This window comes from Pogona vitticeps, chromosome 2 (assembly GCF_051106095.1).
Source record: "Pogona vitticeps strain Pit_001003342236 chromosome 2, PviZW2.1, whole genome shotgun sequence".
NCBI lineage: Eukaryota > Metazoa > Chordata > Lepidosauria > Squamata > Agamidae > Pogona > Pogona vitticeps.
Genome location: NC_135784.1, coordinates 221,330,864 through 221,345,648, shown reverse-complemented (window position 1 = coordinate 221,345,648; position 14,785 = coordinate 221,330,864). Strand labels below are relative to the sequence as shown.

Here is a 14,785-nt window from a genome sequence, read left to right as displayed (position 1 = left end):
GCCCCCTCTGTAAGATCATGGGGCGATACTTTTCAGGTACCACTAGCTGACTTCTGATCCCATCTCCCCCTTTTGAGATATTCCTCAGGGTCTCTCTATACAAAATCCCCTTTTTCTCTAGAAATCTCACTGGGGTTTCAGGTGTTAGCTGGGCGTCAGTCACCTGTTCAAAACACTTTTGGAGAGTGGCGTCTGCCTTTTGCTCTTGGCCAAATCGGCTGTCTGTGGTTAAGGTTTCCACCACAGCTTCTGAACTCCCCTCTGCTTCCGTCTCTGGCTCATCATTACCCCCCTGAACTGTCCCCGTGGTGGCTTGTGAACGTGTAATCACTAGCACCCGTTTCACATGTTCAGCCAGGTCATTTCCCACGAGCACGGCTGCTGGCAGAGTCGATGAAATCGCTAGCCGCCAAACTCCCCTCCAGCCTTGAAAGTTCACAGGTACCTCCGCTACTGGCAGTGAGATCACCTGTCCCTCAATCCCTGCCACCTTCATGCTCTCATTTGGGATTATATATTCCCTAGGAATAATATCTGGATGGCACAGGGTCACCTGGGAACAAGTGTCCCTCAGCCCCCGATACTGATGGTCAAGTATTCCTACGTCCACCCCTGCGGTTTCAAACAACTGAGAATCTGTTCTCACGAGCAAGCAGCGCTTGACCTCCACAAGAGGACCATTTTCCTCAGCCTGATCAGCAGATGTAACTGTTCCAGATTGAGTAGCCATGGCAACAGGCTCCCTCAGTGACAAGGAGCTTTGCTCTTTCTGGACACAGAACACAGCTTTTGGCTTGGTTCCACTCGAATCCTGAGGCACAATTCCTTTTAGCTGCTTTAATTTCTCACACTCTGAGATTAGATGGCCCTTTCCCTGACAGAAATAACATTTTCTGCTATATTTTGAGTCTTTCTCATCTTGTTTTGGTTTTCCCTCCAAAATCTGAGGTCTTGGTTTCATGTCTGAGGGCTTCCCTTCACCATGGGCCCCTCCCCCTTGCTGGCTTTTCCCTGGTCCCTGAGAGTACTTGCTGTAGGTTTCTTTAGGTTTTCCTACAGATTTCTCCTCACCTAAGGGCTTTCTTATCTGGTAAATAAAATCTGCGATCTCGGCTGCTTCTGCCACAGATTTCGGTTTCCTTTCCCTCACCTGGAATTTCAGTTCCCCATGCAGGACTGAATAGAACTGTTCCAGCGCTATCAAGTCTTTGAGCTGCTGAAAGGTCTCTGTCCCCTCCTGAGATAGCCATTTCTCTAGCAGCCTCACCAATTGGGCCCCCACTTGGGTAAAAGTCTGCTCTGGTTTCTTGGTGATTGACCTGAATCTTTGCCTCAGCTGTTCCGCATTTATCCCATGTCTGGCAAACACCAGTTTTTTAAACTCTGCAAAATCTTTCATCAGTTCCTCTGGCATCTCTGCATAGACTTCTGCAAGGCTGCCACTGATTAAAGATCGCATGATGGTCATCTTCTCAGTTTCCCTTACTGAGAAGTCCACAAACGCTCTTTCCACTAGGGAAAAGAACACTTCAGGACAATCTCCCTTGTGGTACACAGGGAATTTCTTCAGGTCAGCTTTAGACAATTGGCCTCCCTCAGAATCCCTATTGTTATTATTGTTCTGATTCATCAGTTCCAATTTTCTTAACTCAAACGCCATTTTCTCTCTCTGCAATTCCAATTCAAATTGTCTTTGTTTCTCTCTTTCCCTTTCCTGTTTCTCTTCCTTTTCCCTTTCAAACGCCATTCTTTCTTTTTCCAGAGCAATTTTCTCTCTCTCCCATCTTTCTTCCATTTCCCTCACCCTCAGTTCATGCTGTTGGGCTAGGAGTATTTTTCTGAGTTCTGGGTTCTGTTCTCCCGTGCTGTCACCCTGCACTGAGCCAAATTCATCCTCAGAACCTTGGTCCACCTGGGGTTCCCTCACTTCACCCATTTCTGCCATTTGGCTTCGAGTCAAGGGCATAATCCCCCCCCCAGAACAGGCTGCTTTCAAAAGTCAAGCCTCAAAATAAAGCGACCACTTTTTTTTTCTTTTGCCTCAGAACCAGCTTTCTATAGATTACTGCTGTTCTTCAGCACTAACTTGCAACAGTTGCGAGCCAGAGTCTACCCCCCTCTGCTAGGCCTCTCAGCAGGCAGGCTAGATCACTGCTACTACACAGTTTTGCCTCAGCTTTTTTCCCGCCAAAACAGGCTGCCTCAGAGCTCCCTAATCTAGTCCCCAATCTGAGGTTACACGTTCTTCTACTAGCGCACCTCCCCGTGAGGTACACCTAGAAGATTACCTACGTGCTCTCAGATTGTCCCTGACTAGACCCCCCTTGCTCTGGGCACTCTTGCCAAGGCTTTGCTGGACCACTGGACAACTGGACCAGTCGTATCCCACACGCTGGACACCAATCAATGTGACAAACCCAGACCTACTGGGATATGCCACAGTTTCACTAAGCTGCCACCAACCATTCCCTATAAGAAGTCACACAGACCAGGGATGGATTTTTAACAAATAAAAGACCAAGGTTTATTTACATAACACACAGGGAAAATAAAAGGATCAAGTGAATAAGATACAGTAACGTGGCTTAGTCTCAATCGTACATACACACAGTTTGGTTCACACAGAACACTTAACTTGAAGCACAGACCCTGAACCTATCAGTTCTGGCTAACCATACAGACACCTGAACCTATCAGGTTGGTACTGACTGACACACAGTAGTACCCTGTCTGACACACAGACTCCCACTCAAGCTTCTTCTCTCAGCTCTTCTCCAGCTTCTCCTCACACGCTCCACATATATATACAGTACAGCCCCTCCTCCTGATGTCCCGCCTTCCACTCCCCATAGGATGGAACTTTCCCTCCAAACCCATGACAGACAGGTAACATCAGTGCTGTATGTAACACTTCACTTACAGAGGTGACTTTTATAGACAGAAACAGCCGTGCCATGGGTTCCCCGGTGTCACCTATTTTTGCCAATTTATACATGGAAGAATTGGAAAAGAAGGCACTAAACATCTTCCAGGGGGTGACTTCAATGCATTGGTTCAGGTATGTGGAGGACACCTGGGTGAAGATCAAGATTCAGGAAGTATAGGCCTTCACAGATCATATAAACACAGTGGACCCAAATATCAAGTTCACCAGGGAAGACACCAAAGACAACCAGCTGGTTTTCCTGGACTCTGCAGTCTTGCTTACGAATAGAAATCTACAGAAAACCTACACAAACTGATCAATATCTGCAATTTTACTCTCATCACCCATTGCAACACAAACTAGGAGTCATCAGGATGCTAAACCACGAAACATCACCTCCACAGAAGCCAAAAAGAAAGAAGACAGACATCTGAAGACAGCCCTTAAGGTCTGTGTATATCCAAAATGGGCCTTTAACAAGGCAATGTCCCAACCCAGCAGGACAATGGAACAGTCTGAGACCCAGAACCAATGGAATAACCTGTTCATTTCTTATATAGTGTGTGTGTCTGAAAAGCTGAAAAGTATTTCGGTGAACACTACATACCCATGCACTTCAAACCACGAACACACTATAGCAGAGACTCATCCACCCAAAAGACTGGACACTAAAAGACAATAGGAGCAATTTGTATGCAGTGCAATGCAAAAAGGAGTGTTCGGAGCTCTACATTGGCAAAAACCAAACAGCCACTAATCAGGACAATGGCCCAACACAGGAGGGGCAACAGCTCAGGACCCCAATCAGCTGTGCTCCTTAATTTGAAGTGCAAAAGTCACTCATTTGATAACCAAGATGCACTCATTTTGAACCAAGAAGATAGGTGGTTTGAGAGAGGGATCAGGGCAGCCATATATGTGTTTGGGTTCAGTAGAGAAGGTACCAGGATCCAGTCCAGAGGAAGACCACAGAAACAAGTTAGAAACAACTCCACAGCCCAAGCAAAGACCAACCAGCTAAGCTTTTGAGTCCAAACAGCAGCCAAGTAGAAGGATGATGCAAATCATGGTCAGAAAGTCCAGGAGTCAAAGCCAGGAGGAAGAGTATCAAGGCAGCAGGGTCAAGGGACACAAGGAGAGACAAGGCAGGAGCAACACAGTAAACAGATATGATAGGAATGACCAGGCAGGCAAGCAGGGTAGAAACCACCAGGTAGGGCAGGAACAAGGAAGCTGGCAGGCAAGGCAGGAACAACCAGGCAAGGCAAGAATAAGGAGGCAAGGCAAGAACAACAAGGTTGGGCAGGCAAGGTGAGGCAGAAAGAACAGCACAAAATCTTCGATCTAAAGAAATTTCTCCAATATCAGAAAGGAGATTGTCCTGAATCTTTCCTGATTTCCTTTTAGAGAGCTTGTTGGGACTTCAGGGTTAAAGATGATGAGAAGATGAAAATTTTATGGTCACAGATAGGGGAATTTTATCTGAGATCTATTCACAGATGCCTCTTGAACAAGCTAGAGATTTTGAGGTTTACCGAAAGATGGTGTATTCCCAATTTGGGATCAATTCAGAGCATCTCGGGAGATAATTTAGATCAATTTCAAAGAAACCTGAGGAGTCTTTTGCTCAACTAGGGGCACATTTAACTCAGTACCTTAATAAGTGGCTAGAACAGGAATGGATCACCTCCTTAGACCAAATGAGAAATGTGTTTGGATTAGAACAATGTTATTCAATTTTACCAGGGGAATTGTGTTATCTTGTCAAGGAAAAGAATCTTAAAATTTACAACAGGCATCTGAATGTGCTGATTCTATTAGTGGGATCAAAAATCCTTGATTCTCTGAGGAAAAAATTGATAGAAAAGTTTGGGATGACAGGAAGACAGCATCCACATCCACTAAAAATTACCTCAGTCGTGCTGAGGCTAAGGAAAGCCAGTTTAAAGTAAGATCTTCATTCTCAGAGCAAAGTCTACTGAGATAGAATAACCCTGAGGGAAAAGCTAATAAATCCCTTTACTTTGAAGATAGGGCAAATAGGCCCTGAACATAGGGCAAATAACCCTAGACAGCATCTTAAAAAGCAAAGACAAAGGTCCGCATAGTCAAAGCTATGGTTTTTCCAGTAGCGATGTATGGAAGTGAGAGCTGGACCATAAAGAAGGCTGACCGCTGAAGAATTGATGCTTTTTTAAAAAAAAACATTTTATTAGTTTTCCAGTCTATCTACATTGTTTTGTGCTTGTCAGACATCGTGTTGCATATTTGCTTACAATTATTTGTTTTTTACATCTCAATATCTTCCTGTTTGTCCCCCCCAATTCCAAACATCTTTCAAGCATTCAAACCATTCACATACAGATTTTAGTACACAATATGACCACTATCATAATATTACTCTCATATTATATAAAATTCTTCTAATCATTCTTCTATTAACAGTCTTCTAGTAACATTTTTATTAAAGGTGGTTCCGGATCCATAACGCAGCTTTATATCTAATTTAGTTTACCTAAAATAAAAAATCACCATATTAGATCTTTACTCTAATTAGGTCTCCCTTATTTCAATTTAATTCTCCTTTTTAATATACAGAATATACCCTTTCAAAATTCCAAATAGTAAATATAAACCTGTTTTCAATATTAAGAGGCCCTTCCTTGTTTCCCCTTTTTTCATCTTTCTAGGTAATTCCCTCTCTAATTTCTTTCTCATTTAATATTACTGTGTTTTCAAGCTTTCTGTCATTCCCCATGTCCTCTGAAACCATTTTATAGGTCTGATCTATGCCCACCAACTCTCTATGCACCCAGTCCATCCTCAGTGAGTCCTCCAGGTATCTTGTGATTAATTTTGCTGTCTTCTTTTCCTTATCCCCCCCCTGGCACTCCTCCCCTGGCACTCCTCCCTGATCCCTCTCTTGGAGCAATTTTCTCGAGCTGCTGTTTTAATTGGGATGCCTCATCTGAAATATTTCCATCTTCCTTGCCGCTCCCTGCTGCCTGCAGACCACAATCCATCTGATGTTGATTAGCTATTTTTGCTTCTTCAAAGTGAGATTTCACGGTGTGCAATATTTTTTCAAGTGCCAGTCTTACTCCATTCCAGAATTCTTCTTGTTGTGCCATTGCAATATTGTATCCGCAGCTGATGGCCTTAAAAGTCCACTTTAGGGTTAATTTCCCAGCCAAGCTCAGAGGAAGTCAAAAGGGAATAACAGCCAAATAATCAAGGTCACAGGCTTCTGGGCTCCACGCCAAGAGATTCCAAGTAGTCAAAATAAATTCAGGTTATCGAATATAGGAAAGTTTCTCAAGCTTCACACCGAACTGTAATGTTCTCAAAGTATATTTTAAAGTTATTTCCTTTCCATCAGCTATCCCTCTCACCAGATTTTTTGCCGCTTTTTAGTTTCTGAGGAACAGCATTTCTTTTTTCCATATGTAGGAATTTTCAGGGGTATAAGCAATTAGTTATAAAAGTCTCACCGGATGGTAAACAACGATGTCAAAAGGCTGATTATTGCTTCTTTGGCCGGCTGCCAGCGACTTGGAAGCTTGCCGAGGCTGCTTCTTTCTGCCTGTTCGTTGATCAGGGGGTTTCCTGGATCGAACAGGGTGGCCGCCGCCGCCCCTGTGATCAACAGGCTTCCCCCCCAGTTCACCACCCCTCCAGGGCGGTTCTGACACCCTACAGTGTCCCGAACAAGGTCAGGATTCAGCCCAGGGGACAGAGCTCTGTCCTCCTGCTGCTGTCTCGTCGCGACGTCAAGCCGGAAGAACTGATGCTTTTGAATTGTGCTGGAGGAGACTCTTGAAAGTTCCCTGGACTGCAAAGAGAACAAACCTATCCATTTTGAAGGAAATCAAGCCTGAGTGCTCACTGGAAGCTTGTTGGGACTTCGGGATTAAAGATGCTGAAGCTGAGGCTCCAATAAATTGGCCACCTCATGAGAAGCAAAGACTCCCTGGAAAAGCCCCTGATATTGGAAAAGTGTGAAGGCAAGAGGAGAAGGGGATGACAGAAGACAAGATGGTTGGACAGTGTAATCGAAGTGACCAACATGAATTTGACCCAACTCCGGGAGGCAGTGGAAGACAGGAGGGCCTGGCATGCTCTGGTCCATGGGGTCATGAAGAGTTGGATACAACTTAACGACTAAACAACAGCATGCTTGTGGTAAAGAAGGACATTTTGGTCCCAGTGTGAAACTCAGAAAAATAGAAATTTCAGTCAGCCTAAAAAAGTATGTTGCCTTCAGCCATTGGCGGTAGACGCTTCTAATGGCTGCACTTTTGCTAAGTGAACAGACTTGGCAGAGAACACAGAGCTTCCCAAGGGCAGAGTGATACAATGTCATTTAATCAAGTTTGAGCAAGACTTACTGGAAAGCTCTGGAGAAATGATTTTAATCAATGGAAAAAATAATATCTAGGCATTAGAGACTCATGTTCTCTAGTAACTATCTGTAGCCCAGACATAATTCCTAATGAAAACATGTTGGAACAGGATAGGATTACCCTCAAATGGATAAATTCTGATTCTGTTGTATTTCCAATGGCTAGAATAGCATTGAATTACCATCATTGGTCTGGTATATGGAAAGTTGCTGTGTCAGATCAAATCCCAACTCTCTGTCTGATTGGTTCGAATCTCTCAAAGCATGTGCAGAGTGTTTGCATGGTAGCCCGCTCTCAGGGGAGGCAGATTGTAGCCACTGAGGAAAGCATGGGAATCCAAACCACTGAAACTCTTGTTGAAAGACCCCATTTAGGGGAACATCCTGAAATAAAATCAGTACAGCATCAAATAAATCTTCGGTGGATGTCAGAAATGGTAATGAAGATAAAACAAGCGATACAAAATTTCTTTGAAATGGCAAATAAACCAGGCAGGTGGCTCTCCTATAGATTGAGAAACGTTTGGGAAACTCCCTCTCTTGTGGGACTCTCACCACAAAGAGTGAGGTTCACAGCTTGGGAGTACATCTGGACCCGGCACTCACCATGGAGACTCAGGTGGCGTCAGTGGTCCACTCCGCCTATTTCCATCTGCGGCGGATAGCCCAGCTGCATCCCTGTCTTGCTGTTGGGGCACTCACCACTCTGGTCCATGTGCTCATAATCTCGAGATTAGACCACTGTAATGCACTCTACGTGGGGCTACCTTTGAGGTTGTTGCGGAAACTTCAAATGGTGAAAAATGCGGCGACCAGACTTCTCACTGGGATGAGAAAATACCAGCATATCACTCCCACCCTGGCTGCCTTGCATCCCATTCGTTTCCACATCTACTTCAAAGTGTTAATGACGACTTATAAAGCCCTAAACAGTTAGGACCTCGATACATGGCGGAACGCCTTCTCCCACCTAGATCTACCCGAGTCACTCATTTTAGCCAGGAAAGACGGCTGAGGGGCCTAATGCCGAGAGAGGCTCAGAAAGAAAGGACAAGAAACCGGGCCTTCTCGGCAGTGGCCCCTCGACTATGGAACACCTTGCTGTCGGAAATCACCTGGGCTACCACGCTGGGTGTTTTATGAGTCAGTTAAAGACTTGGCTCTTTAGGCAGGCTTTCCTTTCAGCCTGCACTTGATTTTTTTCTCTTTAGTTTTCCTTTTCCCCCATCTTGAACTTTTAAATGTTTTAGTTATGTGATTGTTTTATGATGACTATTTTTATGATGTTTTATAACTGCTTTTAAGCCGCCCTGAGTAGACTTTGTCTAGAGGGGTGGGGTAGAAATTGAAGAAATAAATAAATAAAATAAATAAACAAACAAGAAATCAAATTACAAATCTTAAAGACCAGGAAGGAAAGAGCAAATGGGAGCAGAAGGAAATTAAAAAAATTGCCAAGGACTTCTATCAGACATTATATAAAGAACCTGGGAAATCTTTAACAGATCAAAAAGAATACCTACAGAAGCTTCAACTAAAGAAACTATCCAAAGAAAACCAAGACACTTTGAACTCTTCAATAACAATGTGTGAAATTGTGGAAGCTATTAAAAAATAAAGGAATTGGAAATCCCCAGGAAGCGATGGAATCCTGGCTGAATACTACAAGAATTTTGAATAAGTTGTAACTTAAAGAATTAATAGAAGAAATAGAAACAAAAAGAGATCCCATCTTGGAAAGAAGCAATTATTTCAATAATACATAAAGAAGGAACAGATCAATCAGAAATTAAGAATTATAGACCAATGTGGCGGAATCCCCAAGTCACGCCTGTCTGTCATATGGAGCTCTAGGGCAGGAGCCTATGGCAGGACCGGGAGGGGGGCAGAGTCAGGAGAACAGTTGGAGACTGAGGAAGGTTAGAGAAGGGTTTTGAAGTGTTAAGACAGACATTGGAAAGTTGGTGTGTGTTTCAAAATAGATAAGAGATAAAAGTAATAGAAAATAGATAGACAATCATAAGATATTGTTACAGTGTTTAATGTGAATTAATACAAACAAGCAAATGTGTAATCCAAGGTTAATGACTGAACAATAAAAGAACATCTATGACCTTCTGTGATTTACCAATCAAACAATAAATAAACTGGTTATATTTGGCAGCCCGAGTCTAAGAAGCATATTTGGTACAGTGTGGATAAAGATCCACTGGTGGCAGCATGTAAAGGGAGAAAATAGTACATCGTGTCCAAAGGTGGACCTGTGTTTGAATGAAAACAAACAGGGGACACTGGGGGAATGCGACAACCAATCTCATTATTGAATGTAGATTATAAAATTTTCACAACAATATTAACAACTAGACTGAAAAAATTTTGTGCAGATTATTCATCAGGATTAATCAGGGTTTCTACCTAAAAGACAAATGAAGAATAACATTAGGATAGTATTGAATGTTTTGGAATGTTATGAAGCCACCCAGAAGAACAGATGGCATTGATATTTTTTAATGCAGAGAAGGCCTTTGATAACATGAATTGGAGTTTTCTATCAACACATCTGCAATTAATGGAAGCTGGGGAAAAGTTCATAGGAGAAATCAAAGCAATATATTCTAAACAAGAATCAAGAATCAAAGTAAATGGAGAGCTGACCGAAATAATTCAAATTGAGAAGGGCACAAGGCAAGGATGTTCATTATCTCCTCTACTGTATATTCCGATGTTAGAAGTCCTGAATCAACAAATTATAGAGGATAAGAGGATTAAAGTCTTAAAGGTCAAAGGAGAAGAATTCAAAATCCAAGGCCATATCGATGATTCAGTAATATTCCTAGAAGATCTCCTGGAGTCAAAAGAGATATTAGTAGATACAATAATAGACGATGGACTCATGTCAGGTCTTGAAGTAAAAAAAATGAAAAACAAAGATTTTGATTAAAAACATGATAAAAGACAAAAAAGAAGAGTTGCAGATACACTCAGGATGCCAAGGAGTATCCAAGGTTACGTACTTAGGAATCGACACGAGAAAGAAAACAAGCACACTGATAAATGATAATTATATGAAAGTAATGAAGGAGTCAAAGCAGATTTACAGAAATGGTCTAAAATTCACTTGTCTTTAATGGGTAGAATAACGACAATTAAAATAAATATTTTGCCAAAGTTAATTTTCCTTTTTCGAATGATTCCAGTATTACTGAAACAAGATTTCTTTAAGGAATTGAACAAGATAACCAGTAAACTTGTCTAGGATGGAAAAAAGCCAAGAATAAAACACAAAGCTGTCCAGGACAACAAACAAAGAGGAAGTTTTGGACTACCAGATTGGATGAACTTATAGAACAGATTAGATCGGTACCATATTAGTTAGAATAGGATGAGATGAAACCAATTGTATATACTATAATAAACATCTGATTGCAACAACATGTACAGAAGTAGAAAAAACACAATAAAATATATTTTAACAAAAATAGGGGAACATCCTGAAATAAGGGAGACTGCTGATCTGATGCTGATGAAAAATCCTAATAATTCCTCCTTTATTAAGGAACAAAAGGAAGATAGCACCTTAAATGATTGCTTTCAAAAAGTTAAGGAGAATCCCATTCCACTGTCCCCTGAACATCCAGATGGGTATTGTGTGGACCAAGAACTATTGTATATGGAGGTTTTAATTATACCTTGTAGGAATGGAGAAGGGCCCCACAAACAGCTAATTGTCCCTGTGAAATACCAAGAAAAGATTCTGAAAAAAGCACACAAAGATGTATTTGGAGCACACATGGGCATCTCTCACACTAAGCAAAGGGCCACACAGAATTTTGTTTGGCCAGGGATGGGGCTGCAAATAGGCATTATTGCCAAACCTGTGGTACTTGCCAGAAGCGAGGTACTGGAAATGACAAAACTAGAGCTAAACAATGCCCATTGCCTGTTATCTCGACCCCTTCCCAATGTTTAGGTCTGGACCTAGTGGGATCCCTACCCAGTGTGACTAGACAAGGAAATAAGTATATTTTATCCATTATTGATTTTGCCACCAGATACCCAGAAGCAATCCCTCTAAGAAACAGAGACTGAAACTGTGGTGGATGCATTAATTAGTTATATGTGCGGAATGGATTTCACATCAGAAATAATAGATTTAGGAACTTCCTTTACTTCCAAATTAAAGAAGAGACTATGGCAGGTCTGTGGAATTTCTCATGTGACATTGTTTCCTTACTACCCCCAAACAAATGGGTTAGTGGAAAAATTTAATGAAACTTTAATGAGAATGATACGTGCGTATGTGGCAGAGAACCCAAATGATTGGGATAATAAATTACAACCACTGCTATATGCTTATTGAGATATTCCCAAGAAAGCACAGGTTTTAGTCCTTTTGAACTTTTGTTTGGTCATAAAGTAAGAGGGCCTTTAGATTTCTTATGACAGAACTGGGAAGGTTATAAAGAAAGGGACCCTGAGTCGATTGTAGAATACATGGATAATTTAATGAACGCCTTACAAAGATCCCTAGAGATAGCTGGGGAAAACTTAAAGGGAGCCCAAGGTAGACAGATAAGTTGGTATGAGAAAAAAGCCTGAGAAAGAACATTCGGTCCTGGAGAAGAAGTATTAATGTTGAGACCCACAAAAGGAAATAATTTGCAGTTAGTGTGGATTGGACCGTACATAGTGGTCTCCAAAATGAATGATAGTTATGTTCTTCAAAGGCTGGTAGAAAAAACCCTGTATGGCCTAAGAGAGTTCACTATGGCATACATGGATGACATTGGTATTTTTCGCCAGACCTGGGAGGAACATAAATCCCATCTAAAGGTTGTGTTGTAAAAGTTGTGTGATGCTGGTTTGGCAGTGAAAGTGGCCAAATGTCAAATTGGGAACTGTGAAATAAGGTACTTAGGGCATCTAGTCAGAGGGGGGGATGATCAACCCCCTAGATGCAAAGATAGAATTTATTGATACTTGGCCCACCCCGACTTCAGAAAAGAATATCTGAGTGTTCCTTTGGTTAGCTTGATATTATCGACGTTTTGTCCTGAAATTTAGCGAAATTGTTGCTCCGTTAACAAACTTAACCTGAAAGAAGCAAGCTGAAAACATCCAGTGGACATCAGAGTGCCAGGTAGCCTTCAATCGTCTGACTTCAGAACCTGTCCGTTCGACCATGAATTCATCATTTACACGGATGTGTCAAACATGGGACTGAGAGCCGTGCAATACCAAATAGGCGACAGTTGGAGTCTATATCCAGTGGCTTTTGTAAGCAAGAAACTCCAGCCGGGTGAGAGACATTTATCCACTATCGAAAAAGAGTGTCTAGCTATCATATGGATGCTGCAAAAGCTGAAGCCCTACATTTGAGGAAGGAAATTTGTCCTCTGCACCAACCATTCCCCTATGAAGTCTAATAGCAGCAAACTCATGAGATGGGCACCGACTTGGCAAGACTTTGATTTTGAAATCCACAGTGTAAAAGGATCTGAGAATGTGGTCATGGATGCTTTGTCTAGAAGGCCAGATGACTAAGGAAAAATTCTCTTTTTAAAAATCTGAGCTCAATATTAACTGTTCTTTTTGTGTAATAGTTATGGGATATGCTTAAAGTGCAAACTTTGCTTGGATATTTATAAACTAAGAGGTAGTACAGTGGTAGTAAAAATATAATAATATGTATACTTAATAATGTAAGAGGTTAATATTTGCATTCTTCCATGAACCTTTGTTTGTTTATGAGGGCAAACCATTAAGTTTCCCCTCCTAAAACAAACTGATTTAGGGGGGAGGGATATAGTGTTCACCCTGCTCATGAATATTTATGTTCAGATTTGCATGCAGCAATAGGAGTGGGTGGGGGTGGAGTTAAGGGGAGGAAGAAAAGGAGGAGAGAGAGAGGTGGTTGAGAGTGGAGAAAGAATGTTGTTTAATTGAGAGTTAATGACATTGACTAGACTTTTATCACCTGTAACAATAAACAGTTTCTACTTGGTTCTTAAATGATATGTTGCCTGGACCTCTGTCATTAATAGTGAACAAAGTTGATGTAATCAACTGGTGGCAGCTGAAAGACACAAAGCTTGTGCCTTTGCTTGGTGAAACAATGAAGGGCCTAGTGGGAACATGACAAAATGATCACATGCTTTGAACTGAAGCAAAAGGATTTGACTTTTAAAATGTAGAAGGGTGTATGCTGGGAAGGAAAAATTACTGATTGAGGCCATGGGACTCCTGGCTGATTTGCATTTCCCATTGCATCATGTGATAAATGGGAAAAATGTGAATCAGCCTGCTCCAATTCCATTGTATTTCTGCATCCCCCCCTCCCCGGTGTAGTCAGATTCTTAGTGTGGTTGGCCATATCTCGGCAGGGTGAAAAGGCAAAAAAAAAAGTGGGTACTTGTCATATCCCTAGTTTTTCCTGTCTTCTTTGATTGACATCAGAAGTCCTGTTATGTGGCCCTTATTTACCAAGAGTTAACAGCATTTTCCAATCATTGCACCAGTACTTGAGCAAGGTTGTATTGCTGATTGTGGCTTTTTTTTTCTATTTGAAATCTGATCTATTAGTAGATCATTCTATTCAACAATTGAGATGTAATAAATTTATTGTGGTATTTAATAATTACCATACTGTTGTCTGTCCTTAGGACAGGGAGGATGTAGAAATTTGGTAGTAACAGTCCAAATCATCATGAACATATTTTAAAGAACTGTGATTACAACTGAGATAAATGTGTCAATCAGCATTGCTTTATGCCCATTTGTGGCATCTGCACATATTGATATACACCTGATGTTCTTCCTTTCACTTTTACTACAAAGATAATGAATGTTCATTGGGTCCCTTTTGTTCCCAGACATAGTTGACTATGGGAAAGAAAATCTATGGCATCACTCCACATTGTCCTTTATGCTCAACTGTGTATATTTTGTTTTCTAGGATTTCCATCATTGTTCTTCAAGGAAGCTAGAACACCTCATAACACCACAAAAGTCTGAAATAAAGCTTTTGCAAGAAAAATTGAAAAGAGCAACTCATACACTAGCAGATCATACCCTTTGCAACAGAGATTTCTTGGATTGCATCAGTGCTAGAGCTGTGAAAAAACACAAGGTAGGGAAGCTTTATTGTCTTGTGTATTTGTGTCAAAATGAGGTTGGCAAAGCTTGACATTTTGCTCTGGGACTTAGATAATAACAATTTTAATAACTGTTGATGCTACTTATAATTCTGGAAGCTTGATCGAAGAATGTTTTTATTATCTGCCAAAGACTTGTTAAAATAACTGTAGGGAGTAGGAAGTTTTACCTTATTAAACACTGAATAAAGGATTGTTAATTTAATGAAATTATTTAAAGGTTCAATTCTTTGTAGGATTCTTGAGATGAATATTTATTACTTGATCCTGTTTGTGAGGATGCCCACTCTTTCCAAACATGAA

At 41.3% G+C, this 14,785-nt stretch overlaps 1 protein-coding gene across 12 annotated transcripts in view; it reads left to right on the top strand.

The window, feature by feature from the left end:
• CNTLN (centlein) overlaps window positions 1–14,785 on the top strand; it is a 484,545-nt gene that overhangs the window by 198,332 nt on the left and 271,428 nt on the right. For all 12 annotated transcript variants that reach the window (XR_013541453.1, XR_013541452.1, XM_020797524.3 and 9 more), the window contains one exon: window positions 14,284–14,457. Coding sequence is in view for 10 of the 12 variants with exons in the window: in XM_020797524.3 (XP_020653183.3) it covers window positions 14,284–14,457 (174 nt within the window). In the remaining 2 variants the exon portion in view is untranslated. The remainder of the gene's footprint in view (window positions 1–14,283; window positions 14,458–14,785) is intronic.